This window comes from Argiope bruennichi, chromosome 5 (genome assembly GCF_947563725.1).
Source record: "Argiope bruennichi chromosome 5, qqArgBrue1.1, whole genome shotgun sequence".
NCBI classification, from domain to species: Eukaryota; Metazoa; Arthropoda; class Arachnida; order Araneae; family Araneidae; genus Argiope; species Argiope bruennichi.
The window spans coordinates 119,075,104-119,098,733 of NC_079155.1; the positions used below are offsets into that span (position 1 = coordinate 119,075,104).

Sequence of the window (23,630 nt, forward strand, 5' to 3'; positions counted from 1 at the left end):
CAGGAAAAAATGTTTAAATTGAAGCTCGAAACGCGTTTTAAATTATTTCATCGAAAGCAACTTAACTATAAAAGATTGTTATTAAATTTTATTACTAAAAAAATCCTGACCTTTTTTCAGATTTTGATTCTTCTTAACTTAAGAAATATCACATTTTAGTGTCGAAAATCAATTTATTTTATTCCATGAGTTTATTTTTTAGCATTTTTAAAATCGTAAAAAAGTTTTATTAACGTAAATTTCTTTTCTTCGTCTTTCAAAATCTGTATTCTGTATAGTGAAAAAAGTTTTTAAAAATATAAATAAATTGCTTTCTTTATCAAAAACAATTACTTTTTATTTCATGAAAGAAAAGATTACGCGAGCTGCTTCTGTTTTTGAATCGATTCTTTTTCTTTATCTGACAGGATCCAATAAGTGGTTTAAATACTTTGATGATCATCAATGTTTTCTTTTTTCCTTTACTCATAAAATGATTCGTTAACCTGAAATAATAATTAAATTTAGCCCTTCCGGTTTCTTCGGTTTCTTTTTTATATCTTTTTAGTGATAAATTTAAGAAATAATTCTAGTCCTTATTCTTAACCCCCTCACTGATTTATTTTCTTTACTGTGAAATTAGAGGAAGGCTTCAATTTTGGAATATTTTGTGATTTTGATTCAATTGAGAATTCGTATAGAACGCTTGAGATATTTATTGATTTTATGTAAATTTTGCGTAGTTTTATAAGTAGCTTGATTGCTGTTTAAAAGTGTAAAAAGGAGATAAATCGATACACGCATGGTGTACGGGCAAACCGGTTAAGCGGTTAATAATTGACTTTTAGATCTTTAATATAAACTGTCATAGTTCTCTATCCACTGAGTTTCTTTCTACTGTCATTTAAAATTCTTAGCGAAAGAGGTTTAAACAATCATTTTTCTCTTTCTCTCTGCGTGTAATATCACCATTTCTTTGTAATATTTAAATAATTTTAAGAACTTATATTAAATTAATTTAATAACAATTTATTATGAGTGTAATTGGACAAAAAGCCTGGAAAAATACAAGTAATGTAGTGCTGCATTATAAAGCTAGATTAATTGAACATAGATCATATATAACCAGTTAATTGTTTCGACATCTTCGGAAAATGGGTATCCAAATTGTGTCTCAAAAATTCAGCAATGACGAGTACACTTGTCAAACACAGAATATATGCAATATGAAATTATGTTGTAATGAAATGACTTTTATTTTTTTTATTTCAATAATCACGTTTATTTATTTACTTCAACTAACATACATTTTTTGCATATGAACGAAAAGTAAAATTAATTTATTTTAATTTTCTATTAGAGAATGGTATTGACCAAAACATGGAACAATGCATAATAATCCTTTTCTTTATTTCGACTTGGATTCAAAACATTTTAAACATCTTCAAATTTACTAAATTTGTAATTCAAACTTCAAATAGTCATTACTTTTTACTCCTGACGAATAGACTCGTCATAACATAAAATGATGTACTTTTTCCATGACGAGTATACTCATTAAAAACAGTTAACTGGATAATAATCATGTATGTACTTAATTATTTAACTGGGTATGACGGAATATTTCGCTTTTTTACGACACTTTCCTTCCGCAATATGGCGAATCTTTAGTCATAAAAATATTTAAAATTAATACGCAAAAAAAATGGAAACAAGGTAAGCATAATGGGTAAAGTAAATTGGTGGATATATCTGCAAATAATGTAAATATATTAGTAACAAAGTCATATCATTAGTTAGTTATAAAATTATGATTACAGTGCGATTCAAAAGGATACCGACAAATTTTAGAATTATCAGGCATACTTATACAAATTAGTTTCTTACAGAATTTTTTTGACAGCAATGTCATATGCATATCAATATGTAATACCAAACACATAATAGGAGAGTAATAAAAACTTAAGACTGGGGAGTTTTATAGTACAACTTCCGATTCAAAAAAAGTTATGATACAATATAGGAAGAGAACTTAAACTATCGCACCTACAAAAAAGGAAATTGCTTATTTATATAATATGTTAACGAAAATAGAGGGGAAACAATAAAAAAAAGCAACGGCATCTGTGTGGGAGATGTAAAATCAGTACAGTTTCATCACAGCATGAGGAATCAAAACGAATGAAAACAAGTTTACAAAACTGTTTTATCAAATGGCGAGTGCATTAATCTACAAAACGTAGTTAAAAAATGCATCTCCAATAGCAGACATAACAACAGTTAATCTTAGATAAGCAAACGTTTTCCAAACATTCCAAGTTGCGTTGCAGCTGAATAAATTCTTGCTTGCATGTCCTCATTACGGTTACGGGTCTCATACTCTACACATCGTCTCATTTTTGGGCTTTACACAAAACCGTGTTGGTAGGGTCTGTCAGTGTGTGTTTTATTTTCAGGAAGCTTCTTACTCTTAAATTTTTAAGGAATCTCCACGGGGAGAAATCAAATGGAAAGAAATAGTGCAAGTGATGGATTCGCTCCTGCTAATCTATTGTATCACACACGGCGTAAACATTTCATGATGAAGCACGTTTCTGTCTGGAAGTGGCTCTTTTCCATTAGAGGCTCCAAGCATTGCTTACCACTCAGTTTCACTTTCGCTATATTTTTGAACGCAATAATGATGGTTCGTGTTAGCTGCTTCATTTTGGACGAAACTCTCCAGAATGAATGTACACAAGCCGTTAATGATGGTACGTTCCTTCGTGTTTTAGTAAGCATGTTAAGTAAGAATAAGGTAACGTATTAAGTTTCTTGGAGTTTTCTAAATAATCTAGGATTTTAGGCATCCACTTGCTGCCATTATGTAAGAAAATGCTTTATTGATGTCTGCAGATGTATTCTGTTGGCAGTTTACAAGGAAAATCGCCAAACCTAGAATAATCAAATTTGACTAAATTTCGGAGGATATGATTGTCATTTTCTGAAATTTTAATTATAATTAAAAAAGCCATCTTTATTTATTTATTTTTTGAAATTTTGATTAGAATATCAACTAAATAAAACGTAGGCAAAATCTTGGCGTTTTTCGTTTACGATTTTGGAAATATCCTTAAAATATGCTTTCCACCTCACCTTAAAATATAGAAATAAATATAATTTCTAATGATATCAATTTGGTTGCCATAAAATATTTTACTGAAATTTGACTTTCTTTTAACAATATTTTTATGCAATATTTCCAATATTGCTTTCTACTGTTGCACTGAAAGTAAGCAATTTTTCTTGTTTTCAAAAATAATGAATCACTCGTTTTACCTCTATTTTAAAAGCTAAGAAATGTAGTGTCCGCTTATTATTTTTTTTATTTTCTTTTTTAACTTATGAGTGAAGTTTTACTGATTTTATTTTACCATTTGTCTTAGTGTAATCTATAAGAAAAATGCTCTCTACTATATTATTATATTCAATATACTAAATTATTATAATTGCCACCATTCTATAATACTTTTTAAAATTAATCTTCACAATGTTTGTAGAAGCGAATAATTCCGCTTTCATGTGACTATGGTATCTTATGTATAAAATTAATAGAATTGCAATAGATCTACTGAAATAAAACGACTGGTTTAAATGTTTATCCCAATTTGATGCTTTAAAATATTTTATTACGATTCCAAGTAATACCGAACTATGCATAAAAGATTTAATTGTAAGTAAACCAGCAAATATTCTCATAGAACAAACTTCTTTTCAAAGAATTCAGTTACCTTGCAAGTTAAAGCTTTGATACGCCATTCTTTTAGAATTAAGAAAATATCTATCTGTTTCAAATTCCCATAAGGTAACTTATTATTCTCTTCGTTCAGTAAAAAGAAACCTAATTACATTGCAGGTTTCATTTACAATATGTAATTAGTCGCAAAGGAATAGGAAAAAAAATATTTACAGGGAAATAAGAGAACATTTTGGTCCTTTGTAACCAAAAACCTCTTAAAGTAAGATCGTCCTTGCAGAAAGGTAAATTTCTGCTGTTACAACAATTGCAACATGATTATAAAAAAAAAAAAAATAAAGGAACTTTTAACTATTTAACTGCCGCACAAGAATTACTGTGTTTCTAAACAAATAAATAAAAAATAATAAGCGTTATCTAAATTATGATTACACATCTAAAATTAAGTAGAATCTATGAACACCGAAAGTAAACAATAGATTTTCAATGACTATCATTTCCAAAAGCGTAATGTTATCTAATAAGATAATAGAGATTGCAAGCATTTAAAATTTTAAGTTATAGTTCGTCAATGGATTCTGAGACGACCACATTTCGACGACTCCATCTCATTAAGAGGTGAGACATGGAACGATCAGTGCATTTCCGGTATTCCCTTTGACCTTTGATTTCGCCTATTAGATACTAGTAAATGTATGATACATTTACTATTTAGCCTATTAGATACTAGTAACTATTTACTATTTAGCCTATTAGATACTAGTAACATCTCCTCCTTTCATCTTTCCTTTCACCCCTATTTTGAAGAATTAAACCCATCCTAACGCAATCGTAAAAACGCGGAGGGTTTTACAATCCGTTGCTGAACTATATCTAATTAAATAATAGAGGCTACAAGCATTTAATATTTTAGTTATCTAATAAGATAATAGATGTTTACAAGTATTTAAGATTTTAAAAATTTATCATCTATAAAACGAACAAAGAATATATATGAGCAAAACCCATTATGAAACAGTTCTTAGTGCGTCGAAAATGATTCATTTTTCTATCAGAAATATGGAAGATAATTAAATATAAAAGAAAACAAATTTATACTTTTGGCTTGTCTTTTACATTATATGTGTAAGCAAGAAAAAGTGTTAAAACAATTCCTTTCAGTGCAAAGGTGTATTGTTGACCTTTCTGTCAAAAAGTACCCGTGATCTTTAAATGATTCTGAAAGAAACCACATCTCCTTAAATCTATTCCATTTCAGGAAATGCGTGTGCTGCATCATTTCTGAAATTCCTGCCTTATCTGTCTTCAGAAACGAGCTGAAGGCCCGAGGGCGTCCTCCCAACAAATCACAAGGAATAAGAGGTGACTAGGCAGAAAAACAATAACGCTGAGCTAATACATCATTTCGGGGTTTGTTAGCACACACTTTGCCTCCCCCTCCCATGCCGCTTCGTGATATATGGGGAGAACAAAGCCCTCTTATCTGCTTAGAAGGGGGGAGGGCTAAAAGCGAGATCTGGAAAATATTATGAGTTTTCTCCTCTGTTACTTAGGGAACTAATGGAAACAACCGTGTATTCCGTCTTATTTACTTTTTTTTTATTTTATTCCGTGCAATTTTTCTCCTACCGTTCCTTAAAGAAAGGTTCCCAACTTCCGGAAGAAAATTATGGCGCTTTTTTTTTTTGCCTTTTTTTTATTTACGTGTGATAAATATAGGATGAATATTCATTGGTTGGATCGTGGAAGTAATTCAGCAATTACTGTAGAAAAATTTGATTTGTTGTAAAGTGATCAGGAGTTTTTTTATTTTCCCTTCAAGAAAACTAATGACTTGGCTTAATGTAATTGTGTGATTTGCTTTATGAGTTGCAAAGTGAGCCTAGAAAACGGTTATTTTTGTAATTAAGTTCGAAATATTTTTTCATTGCATTGCATTTAGATTATGTATAAGAAAATCTAACATCCATGATTATAGCGAAGTTAAACAGTGAAATGCTTCTATTTTTCCTCTATTCTTGGAGATAGCCTTCTTTTGTCCACTACTAAGTTAACCTATTCTTTTTCTTATCAACAATAAATTCATGATACAAAGAATCATTCTCTGCAAGTATGAAAAACATGTCTAATGAATGTTTGGCGCAGAATTGCCAAATCTGGCTTTTGTTCAAGATGTCTGTATATCTGATTGCTACTCGCCAGAGAGTCTATTTGACTAAAAATTTTTTTAAAAAATATATGATTTAAGTATGTTGTAGTTAGTTTTCTGCTATGCATTCCATTAAACGTTTCTGATGAATTTCGGGATGATATTGAAGGACGTTTTTGAAAATTTTTAAATAGAATGTCGGAAGATTATGTAACATTCAAAGTTCGGGACATTAATCCTGAAAATTTATTTGTTAATGAACTTAATTTCAACAATAAGAATCTGTATGCATACAGAAAGCAATTGAACCTTTAGTTTTCTCACGTTTTGATGAAGCATTCCAAGCCATAAATAAATTTTCTACTCTATTTAAAGGCTGTCATACAGAGACTATCGAGAAAATATTTAAAATAAACCTTTCAATAATCGCAGATGATTTTAATTATTTATACATTAAACATCTGACTGCGTAATTTTTGAAAATCAGTATTTAGATGCGATGTTTGAAAATAATTTCAAATATTTTTCAAATAAAGTGAACTGATATTGTATGTTACAAAATAATAATATAATATAAATCCGTTATCGAAAAAATAAACACTCTAAACTGTGAAAAACGAGGGATGCAACAGAAAATGGACTGATTGCCAATCCGCGGAAATCACGGGATAAGCAGCTGGAGGGTTAATAATTTGTAAATTCTTATTTGGCTTTTAATATATTTATTAAAAAAATATATAAATTCTTGAAAATATATTTCCGTTTGGGAAAACAACATATTTACCACCACAACTCTTCTAAAAAATTCTATGCTAACAGAATTTAACTTTTTCCTTCTTGATTTTTTTGCTATCGAATTGTACAAAGAGAAAATATGGTTAAAAAAAAAGTTCATCTAAGAAAATAATTAAAATATTACATGGAAAAATAAAAAAAGATTATGAATTTTCATGTTTATTCATGTTGATAAAATTGAATTACAATTATGTTAAATTGTAAGAAATCAAATAGCTTCAATTATCTAACTAGGATAATGAATTTCGATTATGTGAACAATTTATCCAAGTCAAAAAATAATGAAGCCGCTTTAATGTTAACACATTAGTTGCAATTCCAATGGACTTTATTTATTTGTTTATTTTTCTGATAGGAACTAAAAAATTTTTTTAGATATTTACGGGATTGAAAAATAATTTGTTTTTTCACAGAACAAATGACCGTTAACCATTTTAATGAAGCCGAAATTCCTGGGATTTTATTTTAACCCAATAAAGGAAAATGCTGAGAATTTTAAGATATTTAAGTAAAGCTGATTGATTTGCGAATCTGTAAAATACCTTTAAAAAACTCCTAAATATAAGGACAACAAATGCTGACAAAGCAACATTAGAGGAAAGCTTTAAGAATTGCTGATTCAATTAAACTCTTGGAAACGAACGAAAAGCAATTTTTTACTTTTTCCAATGCGAATTATACAAGGAGAATTTATAGTGACCACAAAGAATTTTTAGTTCGAAATGTTAAAAAATCTGTACATTTTCAATTCTTCTTCTATTTAATGTACTTTTAAATTATGCCTGTCTGTCTGTCTGCGAATATGATAGCTCAAAAATGCTTTGAACTAATTGGTTGAAATTTTATAAGTAGTGTCTACTCCCAATTTTGTAAATTATCAGATTTAGACCAAAATCTTTCGGAGGAAGTGTGTTTGTCTGTCCAAAGGCAAGTGAAATATAATAGCTAGGAAATAAGAAAAACTAGATAGATAAAACTTAATACACAGATTATAAAATGTAGATGCGTACATCAGAACAAGAAAAGAAAAACATCAAATTAAAGGAGAAACAAACGAAAACGTTTTAAAAATCAGCAAACTTTAAAAAAATTTCATCCTTTTTTATTTTTGAAATTAAAAATGAATTGTAATTGCGACTGAAATCAAAGCTTTTATTAAATGCGTTTTTTATTTTTAAAAAACAAAAGCCTATTAAATAAGAAGAAAAAAACAATCTGAATCTTCATACTTTGACCATCAACAATGGAAGAAAATAGGGATGAAATATAATAATTTTTCTAAATTTATTTTTTATTTATAATTTGTTTTTATAAAAAAAATTATAAATTTGTTTTTGAAATATAAATTAATAATTTTTAAAACTATTTTTATATTTCATTATTGTAAAATATACTTAAAAATGTTTTTACAAGGTAATTAAACCTAAACAAAATTATTAATATCAAATAAATTTGCATCGGTAAAAGATAATTTCTAAACTGTGTCTTATTTTTTAAATTAAGATTTCGAAATAAAATTATCCCTGCGTGCATACTCCCACCATCCAAATTATATATGTGGTAAGTTTGAGAGCTCTATATTAATCAGTTTGTCATGTAAAGTACCGAAAATCATATTCTTCTTTATTAATAATAAAGAACTTATTCTTCATTATGTATGATAATAAATAATAATTGCTGCTTAAATTTTAAAATGTTACATAACAATTATTAATGATTATGATTGTAATGAATGATATTCTTTTGTTATTTTTCAGTTCTCCAATGAAACTGCTGCAGTGTTTTTGACGGTGGGCGAGTAGCGACACAGCATGGCTCACGATTTGTTGTACCAGGACGATGCACTCCAGGCCACTTTCTTCGGAAATTTGACAGCAGTTCCCGAACCACCGTCGAGATTAGTCAATATTTTCGTCAGCTCTACAAAATCAGGTAAGGATAAAATTGATCTACATAAGCTTTTTTTTCACAAAACTGTTTTTTGAGTTTAATTTGTAAAAACAATTAAACCTAAATAACAAGATAACAAATAGATAGTGAGGCAACACAAAAGTAGTGATTCAAATCGGAGCAAGAGGTGCTATTACCTTTTAGAGGTAAGAGCGTTTTTAGAAACAATAATACAGCGAAAAGAAGAAGAAAAAAAAACTAAAATATGGTATTTTATTAGCCTCAGCCAGTTGGAGTGATCTTCTCAAAACTTTCTCGCATACTTTTTAGTAAAGATATTATCGCATAAAATTGTAAATCTTGAGAAATGTAACGAATGCTTTGCATGACATTTGGGAATAATGGTTACAAACTATTGATGTCAAAAAAAAAAAAAAAACTGATGATATAGAAACTTTTAAAAAATCTCCCTTTGCACAGCGATGTTTTTCTTCTAAATGTTTTTTTTTCTTTCGGTTATTTTTCCTCTTTTTATAAATTTTAAAAGTTTTTTATGATTTTCTGCTCACACTGCACGTTATGGATAACAGTTTCACAAATGTGGAAACATTTTTCTAAGAAACTATATTGCCGGAGTTTGATTACAATATATTTAAAAGTAACATATTTGGGCAATAATTTAGCTGTAAAATTCTTTAACTCTTCTTTGCTTGTCTTTTTCTTTTTTTCAGACGTGAAAAAAGTTGCCAGCAACAACCAATTTACAGTACTCCTGTTTTGGGTACAATTTCTTGTTCACTAAATGTTATGATGGAAATTTCCATTATCACGCAAAGAAGGGTTAAATCGGTACATACTATGATGAAATTCTATATACATAGTAAAAACGGTTAAATTTTATGTAGCTATATTTTTTGTTGCTGTTGTTTGAATAAACATAAGAGCCCCAAAGTATTGTTACTTCATTCACAATTGGCATTGATACTTCTTCTTCTAGTATTTTACATATTGTTACGAAATTCCCGGGGTTCGTTTGGATAGTGGGGGTTATATGGTGTGAAGAACGCTCAATCACCAGGCGGCAGTAGAAAATAAAACAACGACGTTTATTTACACGAAGACACACAGAACAGCACAAAGACGACAACTATATACAGCACAGAAGACGATTATCTCCAGCCGAGACGTGCAGCATACAAAACTCTACTACAGACAGTAGCACACAGCTCAGTTCAGTACTAGCTTCACTCCGCCGCTGCTCCGCTTATCTCTGGAAGGCCAGTTCTTTAGCGTCGGTTCCGACTACTCTGCCCTAGCAGCTGCGGCCGCTTCCTTTTATAGGTCTCAGGAGGCGCGGCTAGACGCCTCTCAACCAATCAGGAACGTTCGAGGCGTATCTCGGTTCCTACTGGACGGATCGGGAAAATTCTCGATGTTTCGGGTATAATCTATTTTGGCGCCAAAGTCGCCAAATGGTCGCCAAGTTTGTCGCCAAGTTCTGGAACCTCCGACGCGACACCGGACTCCGTACAGTACCGATGACTGTAAAACATTCTTTCCGATGATGTAACCAACTATGCTGGGAAGCAGCATTACAGATTCGTAACAATATTATCATCTTCAGCGAAAAATTAGAAGAATGCCATCTGGTGGTTATCTTTCATAGTGGAAAAGTTCCCTTGAAACACTCATCTGAGTTTCATTCTTTTAAATTGTTTTTAATAAGTCTTCTGCATTAATATCATTCCACATCCCAGAAGAGCCTGTAACACAAGCCTATAACTCTTTGACTTTAGAATTCTAGCATGTGAACTGAGACTGCACATTTTCTAACAGAGAGTAGAAAAAATAAACAGTAAAAACTATGAATTTAATAATGAAAAATATAATTATGTTATGTAAATTCTTTTCAATAAAACTGTCTTCTTCCCGTTTATTTTCACCAATAAAACGTTCTAATGGTAATCAACAAAAAAGTTTGCATGAGTTAAGCACTGATTTCTAACAGAAATATTATTTTATTTTGATTGTAGAATTAACAAATTGAAGGGGGGAAATTTGCTTGATCAATACTTAATTAATAAAATCAAACTACTTCCAGAAACTGTATACAAAGTCATTTTCATTATTAAATTTCGAAACTGAAATTTTATAAAAGTTACTCATATTGCTTATATATTTTTTGTTTAAATTTCATGTAAATTATGCAAACTAAAATCCCCTCCTTTTCAATTTTTTTCTTTTTAATTTTATTTGCCTATTTCTTATACCCCCCCGGGGGCACCTCGAAATGAGGATGAGATGCTTCCGGCATGGTGGTTGGATCTCGCCACCCTGGAGGGTACACTAATAGGTGGGGGATCTGGCTCCTCCCATCGATGACGGGACGTACTTCCTTCGGGGAGGGTTGTACCGTGGTCGGTGGTGGCCCTTAGGACTCAACCACAGTTCCCGCCAATGTTGCTGTTGCGGCGGTCTGGTCATTCAGTTTTATGGTTTAAATCCGTGTGCCTTCGGGCGGGTCGGAGAGTTAGATGGTTGACTTGCCTATTTCTTATTAATTTATTTTTATCGCTGACTCGAAAAGTTTTGTTTTATTTTACAAAGATTTTCATTTTACGTATGAATGATTGTGTAAAATTCTATTTTCTCTCCTATTTTATGATGATTTAATAAAAATAAATTATTTTATGATTATAGAAGTTTTCAACTTCTGTCACTGGCAATTTGCTCTCGTTTTTAGCAAAACAAAATACTTGGTTATTTGAGGTTTCTTTATTCAAAAACATCTTAGTTGCTCGAAAACATCCATAATTTATAGGCAGCAACATCAAAAGATTATTACGATAATTCTTTGGCCGTTTATGTTAATTCTGACAAATGTAAAAATGAAGACGAAAGTTAAGTTTCATTAAATTAATTTTCTGTCATAAACTTAACCTGTGAGTTTTTCTCATTAAAAGCTTTGATAAACAAACCGATATAGAAATTATTTTTCTAAAAATTGTTAATTGCAAAAAAATATTTATGTTGTGGACAAAGATAAATAGAAAAAAATGACATTTAAAAAAATATTCTTTTTCTAATCATTGTTAAAAGGGATTTTACAGCTAATCCTATAAATACGTCGCGCTTTATTTGTTTTCGCTAAAAGTTTAGATGTGTAGGCGGAAAAGAAATCCCTTGTTGAAGCTTTTTAGTTGCTTTAATATTTTGTTATTGGTATTTTTTAACAAATACGAACGACATTTAATGGTAGTAGTAATTTTGATTTTACTTGTCATTTATAAATTTGTCCACTTAGAGCAGCAGTTGTCCAGTGTATCTGGTTACATTATTATCTGAATGAAAATTAATTGTCACTAAAAGTAAGTTGAAAGTATAATAGATTATCTGAACTAACTTAAGCATGGTCCAATTCAGATCATCAACGGAGTTTTAGTTAAGATATCTAATTTGATGCCATCTGCATTTATGCTGTTAATTTAAAATAATATAGTTAAATGTCCTCAGAATATTACATCAATTAATTGAATTCATCATAAATTGACCTTTCTTAAATGATCGACGAATAGCAATTAAATTCTCTACACCAATATTAACGTATTTCATTGATAATTTGATGATGATGATTTTGAGTTTATTGGTGGCGAGCCATTTTTGATCTACCGAACCAAGTATATGACTTAATCTTATACCAGACTATAAAATGCATGACTAAACTTTTAAAGAACGCGCGATTCAAACAAAAACATTTGGGAAGCAAGAATGAATACATAAAATTCATTACAAAATTAGATACAAACAATGATTTATGATAAGTAAAACAATTACTCTGCAGAGAATAAAAATGAGGGGGAAGTGATGCAACGCTGTTTTAACCCTTAAATGTATATTGTTGCCAATTGTCTACATCCATTTCCACTTAATTTTATTCAAACACCTGTGTCCGTTTCCGAACGCATGTTGATGACTATAGTCAATAAATCATGTGTGAAGGAAAAAAGTTAACATTATTTTAGGTGGGTAAGTTATATATATATATATATATATATATATATATATATATATATATATATATATATATATATAATATAATATTTGAATGTGATAGGTAGAAAAGTTCAGTTTTTCCTGAAGATGTAGTTTCTGTTGTCGAGTTCCCTGTAAGGGAGTGATCTATCTAATTGTTAAAAATTACTTTTTATTTGTTATCAGGTAAGCTTTCAATGTTTGACGTTGTATTTGAAAATTATATTAGATACATTAGATTTTTGGGAAATATTATTTGCTGCCAAAAGTCTACATACAACTTTTTTCAAAATAAATATACCATATTATTATCTGGATTTTTTAAATCTATTTTTTACGTAACATCTTATTATTTTCCTATTATAAAACATTATTTTTTAATTCAAAACAAATAATCACTCATTTTAAAGGTTAAAAATTGATTAACAAGCATAAAACAATGGTAAAATGTCTTAGATGTAAAAAATAGCCTTTTAAAAATTTAAAAATATTTCTGTGGTATGTTTCACCTTCCAGTGAGAGATGATTAATGAAAAAAAGAGACGGCGAACATTGTGTAATCTACTGACAATGCTCTAACCAATACGTTTTCGGGCTTTTTTTTTGTTTTGGGAAGGCAGGTGAAAAAGTAAACGTAATTTTTGCAGATTTTGCTATACACTTTTGAGCTATGTTGGTGGAATTCCTTTAATGTTGAAATGTTAGGCATCTAGAGGAGAAAGAGTGCTTGTACTCGTGTCATGTTTTTCTACATAAATTTTTGGTTTCTGCTTTTAATAAACAGTTCCAATGCCTTCTCATGAAACGCTTTCTCATAATGTTACAGAGCCGCGGTAGCCTAGTGGCAAGATCTCGGCTTTGGAACCAGAGGGTATAAGGTTCGAGACCCGATTCCACCGAAGAACCATCTTTGGGGTCAAACATCCTCCCGCTAGTGTGGTGTAAAAGTTTGGGGATGGGGTGCTAGCTCAGGTGTCGTCCTCGTCATCTGACCATGGTTCAAAATTAGGAGGCCCATCCCAAAATAGTCCTAGTGTTGCTTTAAATAACTAAACTGAATTAAACGTTAATATAACTAAACTTATCTTTGAACCTTCAGTTAACTTTGCATCTTCAGTTATCTTAAGTGACAAAATGTTTGAGACCTCTAGCTTTGTATAAGACTTTTAACAAAAGGACAAGAGATTCTGTCAAAATAAAAGCAATAAAAATTTTCTTACTTTTTAAGAAACATTTGAGCGTATAGTTTTCCTGTTCATTTTGAAGTGTTAATGTACAAATACTGTTTTCAGAGTAAAGTATGGCATACATTTATTCGAATTACTTATATATCCAGTGGAATTATTACTTTATGAATAATTTTTAAATAAATTTTAATTAAAATTTTATTTATTCAAATAATTGTTTTTCATAAATTATATATTCCATTAAAGTTTTTAAAAATTATTCAGAATTGTTAATTCTTTATTTATTAAAATAATTGTTATTTATTAATTTTGGATTCTATTAAAATTATTAAAAATAATTTTTGTTATTTAAAGTTAAATAAGTATTGTTACCTCTTGTTTTACTGAGTTCCAAATCCATCGCTTCTTAATTCAATTTTCTTCAATTTTGAATTAGCCTTCTCCTATATGCATATAAACGACAAACCTGAAACTACAAAACAGTAAATTCAGTAACAGAGTAACAACTGTATATATCAAAGAAATATATTTCGACTTTTTTCCAGATAAATATTGTTCCTTTGCTATCCATTTATTTTATCAACAACTACTGTAGAAGAAAGGTCAACTAATGCATCCCTTATCTGATAACCTAACTAATACAGAGACATTTTTTTTAAATGTATTTCTTCTACATTCTTCGCTAAACTCAAACAATCGATTTTAAAAGGACCTTAGCCGTTTTTTTTCTTCTACTCTTGTTATTTATTTTTTTCATTCTCTTTCCTTAATAACTTTTTCGTTTCGTTGCTTGACTGGTCAAAATTGGGGAAAGAAAGCAAAGTGGTTCAATATAAACAGTGTCTGCTTTATTGCGGAGGTAATTTAGGCTTAAAAACTGTTTTCTGGTAGGGGAAAAAAGTGCGTTTGTCGTACTTTATCAAGATGACTCGAGTGTAAAGGGGAACTTCCAAACTAGATAGCTCTATTTTAGGGATTTTTTTTCCCCCGAAAAAGAATATGGCGTCGTTTTGGCGAGAGAGTTCCGGATTTATTGAGAGGAAACGGGTCGTTTTTTATAAAGTTTTCCTTATCTTCTTATTTAACAAAGTCCCTAACGCTGCATTATCTGACAAAGAAAAAAAATAGTTAAAACTTTTTACTCAATAATTAAATTATTTTATTAAGTTTTACTTCTACAGATATTGTTCAAACACGATAAAAACATTGTTTAATTATTCATAAATTAAATTGGGGAACAAAACAAATTTAGAGATAATTTTCCCGGTTATTAAAATTAATTGGTGAAGTTATTTGTAGATTTAACTTAAGATAATTTTTAAATAAAATTTTTATTTTTAGACAACTCGTGTAGTTTATAAATATAAATTTTGCATATTAATAGCATAGGAATTCTTTTATAATAGAATATTCGGTTGCTCTAAATCGCAAGAGAAGATATACCAATCTAATCAATCCTATACCTTTTATCGTGCCGGTGTCCTGGCCTAGTGGTAGCGCGTCTTCCCCGTGATCTAGGCGTTCCGGGTTCGAGTCCTGGTTCAGGCATGGTTGTTCTCTTCCTAGTGTTCACTCTGTGAGGTGCGTGAATGAGCCCCCCCCCCCCTGTAAAAAGGGGTTGTGCAAGCGAGTGTGTGTGTGCTATCTTCATTTGAACTATAAGTCAGACTTCTGCCCTCGTGTACTCAAGTGTCTTTACCCTCAGAAGCTACTGCGCAAGAAATTGGCTTTAAATAGTCACACGACAAAAAAAAAAAAACTTTTACCGTAATTTTCAATGAATAAGTTTACAGAGAGAATATAGAATGCATTTAGATCTTTTAACTTTCGCCGAATGGTTGAAAACTTTCCCAAAAAAATTGTAATAATAATGTCCAGGCTAGTTATCCGTTACAGTTACCTAGCTTGCAGTGATTTTAATTTCTCTTTTATATACCTTTAAACAGACATTCCGACAGACATCAGTCCATTGTTGAATTTAGGCTAAGATTCGATATATCTCTTCAGTTCAGAATGTAAAACTCTTTTAGAAATTTTATCCATATAAATTGCATCTTTTTTTATGTTTTTGTTGCAGCATTTTTACTTACATGCAGACAGACAAAAAAAAACATACAGACAGACAGACAAAAAAAAACAAGCTTCTTATTACGAGTTTTGTCTAAAATGTGGAAGATGTATAACGCTTCTCGTGAAAAAGACGATTTACTGAATTTCATAACAGCTTTTAATTTTTATATAAAAGGTCAAACTAAAATCCTTCTTCCACATTTTATTTTACTTGTTTCATGCTTATAAAGAAAATTGTGTAATCCATTTTTTACTCAATATCTAATGGATCAGAATTCTAAAATTTTGTATACTGATGTACTTTCTACGCCAGAACAATATTTTAATATTTCCAGAATTTCATCTCCAGTTGATTGATTCATTTTAATTTTTGATATCATATTAAGGGCAGGTACCAATATGGTATAAAAAAGGCACTAATATTATACTAAGTAATAAATTTCAGAAAATTGATTATAAATTACATGATACTTATTACAATGAATTTTGAAATATGATTTAATGATAAAAAAATGTCTGTTTGTCCGTCCGTCTGACAAAGATAATTCAAAAATGATTCGAGCCAAACACGTGAACTTTGGTATAAGGTCTTCACACCAAATTTTAAGCAACATTTATTAAGAGAAAGTCTTTCCATTCTGCTGTTCAAATGTAAATTAATTAATACGACTACTATAAAAAGAAGAGATAAATAGAAGACTATAAAAAGAAGATATAAAAAGAAAAGAAGAGAAAAAAAAGATAAAATTTGGTGCAGAAATTTAACATTTATATTGTAGATGCCTAATAAATTTGGAGCCAAATCTAACAGGGATTGAAAGTTTGTTGGTCTGTACTTTCAGAGGCATGTAAACACGATAATTCAAAAACGCAATGCTCTAAATATATTCAATTTTGATTTTTTTTTTCCAATTCCTGCTATTAGCTCACACTCTTACTTATATATCTTGTTCAAATTTTCAGTCGTTAATAAAATACTTTTTATTCATCCACTCAAGTTCAAATACAATTTTTTAAACTTGTAGTGGATGACACTTGATGTTAATGCAGTTTTTTTAATATTAATTAATTAATTAAATTTGTACAGTGATTTCTATTTGATCGCCAAAGTCGCCAATTCCGTCACCAAATAGTCGCCAAGTTTGTCGTCAAGCTCCGTTTTGTCGCTTAATATTGTGTATATGTAGTTCTGTGTCAAAATTTAGTTTCAATCCTTTGAGAAAAAACGCAACTAAAATACAAATTCACCTTTATTATAGGGTGTGCGATAAAGACCATTCCCACTGGTTTTATTTGTATTTTATTCAATAATAACACTTTAATAATAGTACTTTATTCGAAATAAAGAGTATCAGACGAAGGATATCTATATGAAACAAGATTATTCCGTTGACTTTCTTCAGCCTGTAACTTTCAACAACAGCTGACAATTCTGCCCAGAACTTGTTCACGCTAACTGTCATTAAGGTTTATAACTCGGACAACAATTTTCCAACGTGCTGTGGCTGTAAAGTACGTTTTGATCGATAATAGATTGCATTATTATATTCCTGTCACTTTCAGAAAAAATTGCCTGAGTGCATCTGAAAAGAAGACAGCGGGAAGCGCATTAAGTGAATTTAAAAGGTCCATTAGCGGAAGTGTGCCGCATTTTTCTCTCCTGAAAGTTGAGGAGCATTTATAGCACACATGTTATCCTCCCAATTTATAGTACTTTTGCACTCATTGTGAGGTTAGGAGAAATGTCAACCCAGAGTTAGCTAGTTTTGTTGAAATATTTCTTTATTAGATTTCTTTAGGTTAAGTTCGCATTAACAAAAGTGGTATTACTTGCATTTAAGAACTCATTTGCTTCATTTAAATGGCACATATGGGGATCCTTTTCACTTCATTACTCTGTGAGAATGCATAAAAAGAAGCTACAGAGCAATCTAGAAACTTTTCTATCTGAATATTATATTTCTTTATTTAGTTTGTGTGATATTAAAAGCAGATAAACATAAACATATTTATTTGTATTGGTTGATTCTTTTTTTATTTAAGAGGCGTCATACCAATTTATAACATTTTTTTTATTTCATTGTAAAGAAATGAGTACACTATCAAGTCTATAACTTCATGTGGACTATCTCTTACCTATCTTATCTCTTACATGTGAACTATCTCTTAACTATCTTATCTCTTACATGTGAAATATCTCTTAATTTTGTTGCATTCAATGTGCATAAGTAAAAGTATTATTCTGTTTTTTATATATATATTTAAGCTCAAAGGGAATTAAGTATTTGCATAAAACGCGTAAATATTTTGATACAACATTTTCATTTCATATTTTGTGGTAAAAGGCAAGACTATTAAGTAGCAACTTTAAAGCTATCTGAAACAGTCCAGGAAATTCCTTTATCTGCAAAGTTGCTGATTTAGGATATATATGTAAGTAAACATAATTTTGCAGCTATGTGGTTGTAAAGAAGAAACTTTTAGACTTCCATTTATTTTGCACGGGAGGAATATCACGTACAGAGAAAAAGCGGTTTCAGATGCAACAGACTACATCGCGACACAAGAGCAAAAGAAAGAAAGAGAGAGGGAGAGAGAGAGAGAGAGAAATCTGTCTCTTCCTTGATTTTACTATAAGAATGCGATATAGATTGTTAACTTTTTAAAAATGTATAATAATACCGGAGTATACATTTTACAAGATTCTCGAATATTCTGGGGCTTTCATTTTTGTCACGAAATTAGTCAAATCCGTCGCCAAATCGCCAAACTATGCACCATAGACTTTGCATCCATTCAACAGTTATTACCATATCTATAAAACTATCTTCCTTTTCAAGAGGCTTACTATGCAGGGTAGGAATATTGCAAATTCGTAACAATACCGTGCTATTACAATCAGTTAATTATTACTTTTTCTGAAACACTTTTTCATTTATTGCATTGTGTAGATAAATTACGAATAAACTGTAAAACTACTGTTTAATAAATTTAAGACATAATGATTTTGACATGTCTTGTTCCTGATGTATTATGTTATACATACGCCCTTCACCTCTCCCCCCCTATAAATTTTAAGAATAAAATAAATATTGTAGCAGTTAAATTACTCTATTTTCCCTTTTAGTTAATAAATAGCGATGCCTGATTTGGTACGCATCCCATACTTTATTGCGATTGTAATTAGAATGAGATGATATACTGTTCTGATAAGCTGCGTGTGTGAATGTCTTGTCTTGCCTCCATGTTTGTGTTTGTTTTGTGTGAAATGTGATCATTAAAATGTTCCTGAGAGCATACGTCCTGTTGCTTCCGCTGCACGGATCATAATGATCTTCATTCCACCACAATATCCCTTTTCTCCTTCAAAGTTTTCTAAACTACTAGTTAAGTAACTTGTATAAAGTATCAGGTCTTTATAAAAGTTCAACCAAATACATTTTTGCTCCATGCCTGAGGAAGATATACAGAATTAAAGGAAGATGAAGAAAATAATAATAAAAAGAAATCTAATATTTAGTGAATTGATAATGAAATGAACTATTTTTTATTATTTTATAAATGTTTTTTAATTTTCGGATAAGCTAAATTTTTTTTCCTTATGTCCCTATTCTATCTTATATATAAAGAAAAGAAACTCGTTGTTTTTTATATATGTTTATCAAAGCGAAGGCAATCTACATTTCAAAATATTCAATGCATCTTTTGCTTTGCACACATACAGAACCGCCTTTATAAAAATGAACATGAATGAAAAGCTTCAGTGGCATAAACAATTGTGTAGCGGCCTTTGATTGAATGTTGCTAAGCTACAAACAATTCGGTAAGGCTGTATGAAAAATTCTGCAGACATTTCTTGTAAGGATGTAATAAAAAAGGGCAGTCTTTTCCTTTATCAATGGCGCCCAGGGTGGAGACAGCTCGTCGCAGAACTTAACATAAATTCGGTTAACTGCTTTTATTACTTGCTTATTTTGTTTAAGGTTTCTTCGGAAGTATTTGTGGAATTTTATGAACTTTAAATACTTCATATTTTCTGCCATTTTGTTACTAGTTTTATTCATGAATCCCGAATTCCTCAATCCTTCTGATATAGATATAACCGATATTACAAATTCCTAAACCTACTTTCTTTTTCATTTTCGGGCTGAAATATTTAGCTTGATTAAATAGACTTAACTGAAGAAAAATTAAAATGCGAAAAAAATCAATATCTTGTAGTTCGCTTTTAATCCAAGCAATATTTTGATTGCGTGTATAAAATTCTTTATTATAATATACTTCGTTACCTAGACTCGCAAATTAAATTCAGAAAAGATAAATATTTATCATATAATCTGTAAAAGTTTGTCTAAGTTTTAGCTTTTTAAAATATTAAATTCAAAATCATATCTATTATTAATCCTTCCAATCGGTGTTTTTCAGAAAATCTGCCCTAGAAAGCAATAAGAGAAGAAAAAATCAACCTACATATTACTCACAAAATGTTCAACATTTTTCTACATTAAGTGTACTATGAAAGATGTATTCCCCCCCTCCCATCCCCTCTTCTTCTGTTCAGTACAGATTGATGCACATTTTCATTTAAACGTTCTAAAGTTACATTAATTTGAATACTTGTTAAAATTTTAGCAAATAGATGTTTTTATTCTTTTAGATTTCTTATCCTGTTCTGATTTAATGCAATTAACTGTATGATATCTTTCAGAATGTGTGAATTTCTTTGATTTTCTTAACATCCGTGTGTTATGCGATTTAAACCTATAAAAAATGACCCAAAACCCGGCAGGAGAATATTTTAAATAGGAATTTGTGTGAGAAACCATCTACATTCAGCTGAACTGGCTGATATGTTTGATTAAATACTATCATAGTTTCTATTATAAGTAGGAATTACACAACTCCCATGCAGAACATTTTCTTTCATTAATTCTCGCCGCTGTTAAATGAATGATGTGCATACAAATTCCTTTTAACCAAAGCAATTTCAACAGATAACAAATACATACAAATTTGTACCATTTATATACAGGGTATTTTCATTCGTTGATTTTTACCGCTCTTAGATGAATATTGCTGAGACTACAGGTGGGTTTACACTCTGCCAGTTATAGGACAGCCAGTAAGCAGCGCATGCGTAGAAAGGGATTGTTTTGCGTTTGCCACAATTTCATAGGATTATAATAAGGCATTCCACGCTTGGCTATATATTGCTATTGTGGCGTCCCTGGAATTTCTCTTCTTCACTGTGTATCGTATTAAAATGAAGCATATTTACAGAACGAAACATGATAAAATAAAAAAAAATGGTCGACATACCTAAATTTAAAAAACTGTAGATAAAAAAAATGGCAAAAAAAAGGAAAAAAAAACCCCACATCAGAAAGAAAAAAGAACAAAATAAGTCGGAATTAATCTATAAATGATCAATTTTTTCAAGCCAAAAAAACCCGCCAAATTTTACAAACGCATGCGCAGTAAGAAAAAAATACAATATGTTATTGTCTCGTAGGGGCAAGTACTGTTCGTTTTAGTATTCTGAGACGACCACTTTTCGTCGGTTCTATCTCACTAAGGGGTGACACACGGAAGGATGTACATCATTATCGGTTAAATGTAAGTATTTATTTTTCTCTTTCCTCTTACTCTTATTTTGCGAATTCAACCCATCCTAACGCATGCGCAAAAGAGCGGAGAGTTTTAGAATCCGTTGGCAAGCAATATTTTTCAGGGACCGAACAGCATTTTTCAGCCTTTCTACGCATGCGCTGCCTACTGGCCGAGTGTGAACCCATTTTACCTTCTCATATGATGATTTTTTAATCCTTTGTGGCATGATAGTTCTATCACAGGATGGGAGTTGCAATTTTCACACCGTGTTACAAGGAACCGTGTTTTTAAAATGTATTTAATTGGTTGGCTGTAGCAATTCTGCACTTTGTATAAAATGAAGACCGCATTAAAATTTGTTATAGCAGACTTGACAGTTTATGTGTATGAGGCCCATTTCATCCTTATAAGCCAACAGAAATAGATATATTTTAACCATATAAAATATCTCTCTGAATTCCTTCCTATAGGCAATTTCTGAAAATATTGTCTCTCGAAGTATTCAATGACAATCCAATAAATCCGAAAGACAATACCAAATTTGATTGGCAGCGGACACAGCGCTATCTTTTGCTTTTGCAGCGAGGCGGGCAAACAGGCTGTCACATTCATCTGTCACTCGATACCACACAAAGCGAGAAATTGTTTAGTCTCGCGATATTTCTTTACACTCACACTTTCCTGTAATTAATCTTGCCTTTTCTTGACTCCCGAATGAAAAGGCTCTTCCCAAACCCGGGGTTTATTTTTGAAAGCAATTAATTCATCACAGAGGCGGAAGCTTAAAATAAGTGTATTCATCCTCGCTTGAATAGAAAAGATCTTGCTTGAGAAACTTATTTCCTGTAGAGATGTGCAGTTTTAAAATATTTAATTTGAAAATAGTTTCGTAACCATTTAAACACCAGTTTCACTGACAATCCATTTATAGTTAGTATACCTAAAGTAAATAGTTAAAAACATTTATATGTTTTTTAAAAAAAGTCAATTCTTAATATTAGAAACGATCTTGAAGTGTTAAATTCTTTACTAGTTGCCTTTGGCGACCAGCTTGTTTGCCCAGATTATTGAATTTTGGGGGTTGGGGGCTCTTAAATATTAATGTGAAATTCATGTTTAAAATTTTCATCATGTCACTTAGAACAAATGACACTATAAGGACAAAAAACACGAATTTAATTGAATAAATTGGAGCACATTATAACATGTGTAATTAAAGAATGTATCTACCGGAAGCGAAAATCCTTCTTCAAAATTATTTTTCCATTAAAAGCATCTTTTAAATCTTGTTTTTAATGTTGGCAGAAACACGAGGTTGAAATGTTTTGATGTATGAGTTTGAATTTCATTGTATTAAAAAATGTTACAAATTTCGGATAATAATAAAAACAAATTTATTAAAAATAAAAAAAATATTGTACGGAAAGGAAATTTATATTATTATAAAAAAATTTCAAATTTTAATAGAATAAAAAACCATTTTTTCGAGATAATAGTTCTGGAAGATATGTCATGGTTGTTTATAGATAGTCATAGAGATAATCCATCTGACAATGATTAACCCTATTTTCACGCCTCATTTGTTTGATGTCCATTTTTTAATTTCTTTAACACTTTCTTTACTTTTTAGTGAATAGAGTTTTTGGCGAGCCTTATCCAGAGCATTTTTGATAGTAATTTTCTGCTTCATTTATCAACTGGGCATTGAGTACAGCTGTAAAAATATGAATAGGTTACATTTGACTATTGCTTGACTATAGGTTACATTACAAATGTAATAAGTGCAATTACTTTACTACATATGTTAGTATTAGATATATATGGATTTTCATTTGGCAAGTTAGCTCTATATTAATAATAAACGAACCTTCTAGAACTATATAAAGTTCGAGAACTTTTGTAGCAGAACAGAAAACACACGCGGGAGCAACAGTAAAAGAGAAGCATAGAAATGTGAAGAGACTGGTAGAAACCAGGGACTGGCGAATTATCTAAAATACCTTGTTTTAAAGAAATGGAATACTTAAGTAAAATGAGAATTCGACATTTTTAAAAGGAATTCACAATTATGATGAAAACAAATTATTGTTTTGAGATAAAAATGATAAAAATAGAAACTAGTGTTGGTTAATGCATGGTTTTGCTTCATCAGCTATAGGTTGCTACTGATATTCGATTACAC

At 30.4% G+C, this 23,630-nt stretch overlaps 1 protein-coding gene across 1 annotated transcript in view; it reads left to right on the plus strand.

Annotated features, from left to right (window-relative positions):
- Positions 1-23,630, plus strand: part of LOC129968582 (protein qui-1-like) — a 239,599-nt gene that overhangs the window by 117,851 nt on the left and 98,118 nt on the right. Inside the window, exon 2 of the mRNA XM_056082613.1 lies at positions 8,417-8,591. Within this exon, the coding sequence (XP_055938588.1) occupies positions 8,471-8,591 (121 nt within the window). The 5' untranslated portion in view covers positions 8,417-8,470. The remainder of the gene's footprint in view (positions 1-8,416; positions 8,592-23,630) is intronic.